The 7,507-nt window shown below is 51.2% G+C and overlaps 2 protein-coding genes across 2 annotated transcripts; both read right to left on the bottom strand.

Annotated features, from left to right (window-relative positions):
* Window positions 1-35: 35 nt before the first annotated feature.
* Window positions 36-1,522, bottom strand: LOC130581764 (alveolar macrophage chemotactic factor-like). Its single transcript, XM_057380043.1, has 4 exons — window positions 651-1,522; window positions 402-531; window positions 182-265; window positions 36-96 (listed from the first exon to the last, which is right to left on the bottom strand). Exons 1-4 carry the CDS (start codon window positions 712-714, stop codon window positions 72-74), a joined length of 303 nt encoding a protein of 100 aa, XP_057236026.1. The 5' UTR covers window positions 715-1,522; the 3' UTR covers window positions 36-71.
* On the bottom strand, window positions 1,520-4,031 carry LOC130581763 (alveolar macrophage chemotactic factor-like). Its single transcript, XM_057380042.1, has 4 exons — window positions 3,881-4,031; window positions 3,103-3,232; window positions 2,507-2,590; window positions 1,520-2,036 (listed from the first exon to the last, which is right to left on the bottom strand). The coding sequence occupies exons 1-4, from the start codon at window positions 3,969-3,971 to the stop codon at window positions 2,024-2,026; spliced, it is 318 nt and encodes a 105-aa protein (XP_057236025.1). The 5' UTR covers window positions 3,972-4,031; the 3' UTR covers window positions 1,520-2,023.
* Between the last annotated feature and the right edge of the window lie 3,476 nt (window positions 4,032-7,507).

The following is a 7,507-nucleotide window of genomic DNA, read 5'->3' on the forward strand; positions in this document are numbered from 1 at the left end:
GGATGGGGAAGAGAGGCAGTTTGGCCCCAGCACATCTGGCCATGCCTCTGCTAGCAGCTTCCTCAGGTTCCTCAGGGAACCTTTTTCTTCCTCCTGCTAAAAGGGGAGGAACGTGTCAAGACAGGTTCCCACGGGATGGCCCTGGTCCCACTGGATCCCCTGGGGGGAAGGGGAAGCTTACAGGTGAGGGAGGTCCTGCAAGAGTTTCTTCACCCAAGGGGTGTCTGGATCCACACAGACCCTCTGCAGGCTCTTTAGTTTAATCCTAGAAAACACACGGCCTCTCAGCAAGGTCACTTCTCCCCCTGCAGACAGCTGAGCCTCCCACCCTTCTCACAAAGAAAACAGCACCAAACTGACACAATTCTGGGGAGATGGGGGAGCAGAGGGGAGCCACTTACACCACCTCRAGGCGCCGGCAGCTGCTCCCCGCGGGCCACACCTCGATGCTGCTGTATTTCAGCGGGGAGATGAAGGCTCGGGTGCTTTTGAGGCAGCGGCAGCTCAGGTTGCCGTTGGCTTCCAGGATCGCTGAAGGGGCACACGGCCACGGCTCACCTCCCTGGGCAAAGCATCTCCCGCCACATCCCAGCAGGATCACCCACCTCAACAGCCCCCAGCATCCCCAAAGCCACCCGAGGGAGCCTCACCTGTGTCCCCAGGGTGGTGGGTCACCAGCAGCATCCCCAGCAGCAACGCCACCCATAGAGCCATGCTGACCCCAGCCCCAGCCCTGGCTGCATCCCGCTATTTGAGACCGAAAATAGGAGAAGTCAGGCGGCACGGGAGGCCCCGGGGTCGATGTGGTTTTGCCCGACCCTGCTCCCTGCTGACGAGAAAATGTGGCTTGGGGCTTGGCAGGGGCCTGCCTTCCCGAAACTGCCTGTTTTCCCCTTCCTTTTTTTGCTGTTTCCTCCARCTTTATTCTTAGCGCACACAGTCCCATGAACCCAGAGTTTTTCTGGGGTGCTTTTCTGTCCTGCATGATCAGATATTACTCATTTCTCCTACAGCCACGTTGTCCCATTACAAGGCACAGCCCAGCAGTGCTCTGGTGACTTTCGCTTTTGATTCTTCACCCCAAAACTCTGCTAAGTGACCTCRCACCCATGCCCGAGATATTTCCTTATTGGCCTGGACTGCTTTTTAAAGCCTTACAGCTTTAAAAAATCCCAGCTCCATCACTTGGATGTGGAACATTTTGGCTGGATCAACCCATTTCCCTGCCAGCARCATCTGCCCTCAAATCAGCACTGAGGGAGACAACAGGTTATGACAGGGAGGACCCCTGAACAAGAGGGGATGGCTTCACACTGACAGAGGGCAGGGTTAGATTAGATAATAGAGAGAAATTCTTCCCTGTGAGGGTGGTGAGGCCCTGGCACAGAGTGCCCAGAGAAGCTGTGGCTGCCCCTGGATCCCTGGAAGTGTCCAAGAACAGGTTGGACAGGGCTTGGAGCAGCCTGGGATAGTGGAAAGTGTCCCTGCCCATGGCACAGGGTGGGACAAGATAGCCCTTGAGGTCACTTCTAGTCCAAGCTGTCCTATGATTCTGTCATATATTGCTTCAAAGCTAGGAGACCCAGTGAAAATACAACAGAAGGAAAAACCATGGATTTTATTGGACTTGAGCTCTTGGGACAGGACACGCCACGCTGTGCCACAGAACCCCCAGCAMACACTCTGTCACTGAGCACTTCACATGGAAAGAGTCACAAAGTCATTCCTAAAGAAGCAGGAGCAGCCCCTGACAGGGAACGGCTTCACAGTCCACAGGCAGGTAAATAAATGAAGGATTCACATTCATGCTGATCCAAKGACCAAATGCTGGGAAAACCCTCCATGAACCTGCTGTGGGGCTGGGGCCAGGAGTCACATTCCCCACTGCCACCAGAACCAGACATGGGACCCTTCAGGAAGAGGGGAGAAGCSAGGGCAAAGTGGGGAGCACAGGTCTGCACACCTGGGCATCATCCGCCAGCCCACCTCGGGGCTCTGGGCAGCAACTTCCTTAGCAGGAAACTTATTTTTTCTTCCTGCAAAAAGCAGAAGGAGGAGAAACGTGTGAGCGCAGAGAAAAAGCGGGTCCGGGAGAGGAAGCTCCTGCCCCAGCCGAGGGAAGTCGCTGCTGTTTCCTGGGGTGGGCATTGCTCACTGGGATGGCCACAAGGGGCAACCAAGAAGGGCAATTTTCCCAGCCCAGCATCGACACACTACTGCACCTGCCATGAGCAAACCCTGCTCCTGCCACAGCTCCCCCCATGGTTTTTCCCCAAAATGTTTTGGAAGCACAGCACCGTACATGAGCAAGGGAGAGTGTGACCCATGGGTGGGACATTCTGGGCTGAATGCTGCTCTGGACAGCAAAGATTTGCCCCTCATTCCTTTGGACATMAGCAGTCACTCTGAGAGCTGTTGGGCCCAGGAGAACTTTCTAGAACCCTTGATGTGCTGGGACACTGTCCAGGGCCACCTGAGCCAAAAGAGTTCCCATCAAACAACTTACGTGCTGGCAATGCGCTGCAGCAGCTTCTTTACCCAAGGGGCTTCAGGATCCACACACACCTTCCCTGAGGATCTTAACTTAATTCTGAAACGCAACGAGAKCTCCTGAGCATTCCTATCTCCTCCAAAGGCAGGGATTCAAGCAGCCAGAGCTAATGGGCAATGAGCTTTCACTCACAGCACCAGCAATCAGAAAAATGTCAGAGACAGAGGAAGCTGCAGCCTGGCCAGGAACAAGAAAGATGCAACACGGCGGCGCAGAGAAGCCCAGAACATTGTTCAAAGACATTTTTTTCTGGAGATTTACAAATGTATCAACACCAGACAGCTACAAAAATCTGAGAAAATTCCTTATGGCTCATGCTGCCTCAAGTGTCTGGAGGAAGTGCTTACCCCAAGCTACAAACAGCCCCCACTCCAGCACAAGGAAATCACACTTTACCCTGCTGGAAAAATTCCTTTAGGCCCTGGGGACCTGCATGTGTGCACCTGATGTTTCTCAGCAGTGAGCTGGTGGCATTTTTTTGAAAAGTTTAGGTTCCAGCAAGGGAGCAGAGAAGCAGGATGCTGGCAGCAGCAGAAACCCACGGCACTTACATGATCTCCGTGCGCCTGCAGCTGCTGCCCACCGGCCTTATCTCAATGCTCTCGTATTTCTTGGGACTGATGTACCCCGAGGTTGTCTTGGCACACCTACAGCTCAGGTTCCCGTTCACCTCCAGGATGGCTGAGAGAGAGAGAGAAGCTGGCAGCTTACAGGCACACACAGCACTGTTAGGGATGCAGCAATCCCAGGAGCCAAAGGAAGCTTCCCTTCCCATGACAGTGCTGCAGGAACTGCAGGGAGAAGCTTCTATCTGTGCCTCCACCTCGGCTCCCGTTCCCACACAGCTCCCAAAAAGCAAAGTATGGTCACACTTTACCCTGGCTACAAGGAAAATCCTTGGCTGAGCAGGCAGGAGGATCCCAAGCTCTCCCAGTCCCTGTGGGTGAAGGATGCTCCAGGAGGATCCCAAGCTCCCCCAGTCCCTCTGGGTGCAGGATGCTCCAGGAGGATCCCAAGCTCCCCAGTCCCTCTGGGTGCAGGATGCACCAGGAGGATCCCAAGCTCCCCCAGTCTCTCTGGGTACAGAATACACCAGGAGGATCCCAAGCTCCCCCAGTCCCTCTGGGTGCAGAACACACCAGGAGGATCCAAGCTCCCCCAGTCCCTGTGGGTGCAGGATGCTCCAGGAGGATCTCAAGCTCCCCAGTCCCTCTGGGTGCAGGATGCAGCAGGAGGATCCCAAATTCCCCCAGTCCCACTGGGTGCAGGAGGATCCCAAGCTCCCCCAGTCCCTCTGAAAGCTCCCCTGCAAAGCCAGCAGGAGCTCACCTGCATGGGCAGAGTGGGACATCACCAGCAGCAGCAGCAGCAGCCATGGGAGCAGGGGAGCTCCCGTCCCCACCCCAGCCAGTGCTCCCATCCTCAGGGAAGGCTCAGCCCCAGAGATGCTGCACAGAACTGGGTGCACACACTCCCCTATTTATTGGGGAGGGTCAGAGTCCAACACAGGCATGCAATTCACACCTCAGCAGTCACACAGAGGTGATGTCATTTCTCAGATGCTCCCCATGGCCAGCCCAAAAGCTCAGTTGTAAATGTTATTCATTAAAATACCCATTGGGACAGAGTGCAACATTTGGATTGCCCCCAGTCATCCCCATGCCTCGCTTCTGTTGGGTTTGTACCCACATGACCCTTCATTCCCTTGAGCATTTACCCCTCAACCACAAAAAAAGCTCAGAATAAAAACAGAGCTCAATCCCCTGACTAAGCAGGGGGGTTTTTAGTGTGCTCAGAYATTTACATATTTCTTTCTTGGGGCTATATTTTCCCCACACTATTTTTGCTGCCTCTCTCATCAGTGAAAACACCTCATGCCGTGCTGTGGAAAAACAATCACGATCYCTCTGCTCTATCCTTCCACTCAGTTCTTTCAAATTTCACACTTGGTTGGGCAAGTAACACACTCAGGATGGCCAAAGGAGCACCCCATGCTCTCAGGTGTTGGTGGGATGGAGGCTTTGCCCTGAATAAAGTCAGCAAAATCACCAGTCAGGAAGCAAAGSGGGAAGGGGTGAGGCGAGGAGGAAGGAAGAGGGCAGAAGAAAAGAGATGTGATTGTGTGGTTATGTTGTAATTTGGAGCTTTCAAATCAGCATTTTATATAGCAACAAAAGGGTAAATTAAAAAAAAAGTCTTCCACTCAAGCTACTCATGTCTCTTGGATAATCTGTTTTCTTCCTCTAAAATAGGTCTTGTGAAGTGTTTGTCCAAGAGATGACTGAGGAGTTTAACTCTGTACAGCAAGTCACAGAGAGACCAAGGACAATTTCCATGAGCTATTCCCAAAGTCCTAKGGAAAGAAAGAGCTGCCATGGCAGTGAAAGAGGAGATTGCCTTAAAACTGGGTTTTGTTCAAGCCTTTCAGTTTTCAATTTCCTTGCAGAGAGTTATTAGAAGGAACCCAACCAAAGATTGGCTTTGCCAAATTGTGGCAGAAATCTCTTGGAAGAAATAACAGGAAAACCAGCAATTTATCAGGAGACTGGTCACGTATATAAACTGCTATGGAGGCATAAAAGACATGTGAAAATATTTCTGAAGTTCCTGYCTTCAACATGATCCTGCTTTTTAGAGCTGGGCAAAAACCAAGTGAAGTGRAAACACCTTTCCCCAGTGGAAAGGATGGAGTTGGATCATCGAGCTGGTGCTCACCCAGGACTGGAGGAACCCAACAGCACCACTGGCATTTCAATGAAATGGGCACACAAAGAAAACCATCCCTGGATAAATGCAATGAACAGACCAARGTGAGTGAGATCATGCCCCTGATTTGTGGGCACAGGGCAGTGGGGGTTTCAATGTGTAACTGATGAACACCGTGGTGTTTTCTCAGAAGGAAATGCTGCAGCCATGGCCAAAATTTCTGCACAATGAGTGGTAATTCTGCAAAGGGAGAAGCAGACAGAGGATCTGACCCATGRCTATATTTAAGCTGACTGCTTCCTGGATGCCAGGAATTCAGAAGAGTGGCCCTCACGYAGTGATGTGTGGCCTCATCCAGGCTAGCATCAAATGAAACACATAAAAAGCACCCTCACAGCTTCTCTATTTTCTGCAGCAGCTGCCCCTGTGCAGGCAAGACTTAGATTTTGGTCATTTTTTATCTAATTTAATTTGATTTTTGTTGTATTTTTACACCTGCCAAATCCCTGCCATGGTACCTACATCAGAGACCTCCAACAAAAATTGTGCAAGCAGCTCCTAAAAGCCACATGGAAAATCTTTTCACTAGGACGGGCAGAAACCTAACCCTGATTTCAGTGCCAYCAAGATGCCAGCTCTCCAGCCCTAYAGRGAGATTCACAAGAGTCATGCTGAAACCATTAACTCTCCTTGTGCTGAGAGAAAGTGAWTTTTCAGCTCACCCCTCCTTTCCCCACAACTCACTAAGGAAAAAAAAAAAACAAAACCAAAAAAGCTGTGGGTTTTTTTTTTTTTTTAAATTATCCCCCAAAACCCCCAAGTGCAGTGATTCTTCACCACTGTGGTTTGTGGTACATCACCTGCTTCAAAGATRAAGATGCCTCCTGCCAAAACCCGAGAAACCTGAAACCCACACATATTTCAGCATCAACATGAAAGCACCAGAATTAGCCAAAGGCTAACGAAATCAGTCCAAAATTAGCTTGGGCAAACAACACATCAAGCTCACTGTTACTGGCTGTCTTCAAGTGAAGATGCACGACTTGCTGGTGATGCAAGGGGACAAAATCTTGGGTTTGGCTCATTTTTGGAGACAGYAGAGTGGTGTGATGACACCTCTGCGAGCAGGTGAGAAACCAGCTATGGCATCTTTAAAAGTATTTGGTGTGTTGAGGGCTAAAGAAGGGAATATGGTAAGAGGGAGCTTCGAAAGAGATCCGATAAGGAAGATGGAGAAGAGCAAGAACAAGAGAAATTGAAGAAAACTTTAAATATTCCTGCCTTGTCAGTCAATCCTGAGCCATATGGAGCAGTGTTCTGCAGAGGGGATAGCAATAGCAGACATTGTCACCACCCAGCCACAGAGCAGGGACATGCTGGCCACCCCAGACATGCAAATGGCACAGAGAACACACAGGAGAAAACCCCCAGAATGTGAGACCAGCTTGGCAGAAAAGCACTGTGAGAACACCCCGACATCCCCTCACTGCTCCTGAGCTCTCCACTCATTTCTGGTGTGAGTTACCCCAAAACAAACCCAACAGAGGGTCATTCCTCAATGGCACAGAGGATGTGCAGCAGGAACAGGACCCAAGAGTTTTCCCAGACAGTGTCACCGGGTTCATGGGCTCAGCTCCCACCCCACACATTTGCATGAGGACACAGGAACCGGTCTAGACACTGCAGGTGCCCCGAGCCAGCGGGGACATGGTGTGACAGTTGGCCATTTGCATCGGGGCATGSTGTGACAGTGACAGCTCCAGCCCAGTGTGGAGGGAGATGAGGAGGAGGAGAATGATGAAATGATCCTCCTGTGACAGGAGGGGACCAATGAACAGCAGCTGGGGGCATTATAAGTGAGCTGTGCCAACCTGATTTCAAYCCCATGTTCTACAATCCCCGCCGGCTGGAAGGTCTCTGGCTTTGAGCACTTCCTTCTGGGGCTGCTGAAGAAGCACTCCAGGWCTACTCACAAAACCAAGACACGCTCCTGGAAACTCCTCCAGCTACACCCAGTCTGAGCTTCACAAGCTGGGAAGTCTCTGCTGAACTCAAAAGCTGCAATTTCTGGAGCTGAGTTATTCCTATTTGGGCAGCACAGTCAAGTAAGAACGTGGCAACAGTCCTGGCACCAACCTCCCCAAGGATGTGATGGCAAAGTCTCCTCCACCTCCCCTTGGAGTYTGACATCTTGATAAATGCAGCTACAAGTTCGGTTAGAGTCTGGTTAAACATTTTATATTTTCCAAT

This window comes from Malurus melanocephalus, unplaced genomic scaffold, assembly GCF_030028575.1.
Source record: "Malurus melanocephalus ecotype Western Australia unplaced genomic scaffold, MMel_1.1 scaffold_433, whole genome shotgun sequence".
Lineage (NCBI taxonomy): Eukaryota > Metazoa > Chordata > Aves > Passeriformes > Maluridae > Malurus > Malurus melanocephalus.

What these genes read in the sequence shown, in the direction of transcription:
- LOC130581763 (XM_057380042.1), bottom strand. Translation starts at nt 3,971, where the DNA reads ATGGGAGCACTGGCTGGGGTGGGGACGGGAGCTCCCCTGCTCCCATGG. An exon ending in GTCCCACTCTGCCCATGCAG is followed by an intron (nt 3,233 to 3,880) that starts GTGAGCTCCTGC and finishes TCTCTCTCTCAG; the next exon opens with CCATCCTGGAGGTGAACGGG. An exon ending in TGCAGGCGCACGGAGATCAT is followed by an intron (nt 2,591 to 3,102) that starts GTAAGTGCCGTG and finishes GTTGCGTTTCAG; the next exon opens with AATTAAGTTAAGATCCTCAG.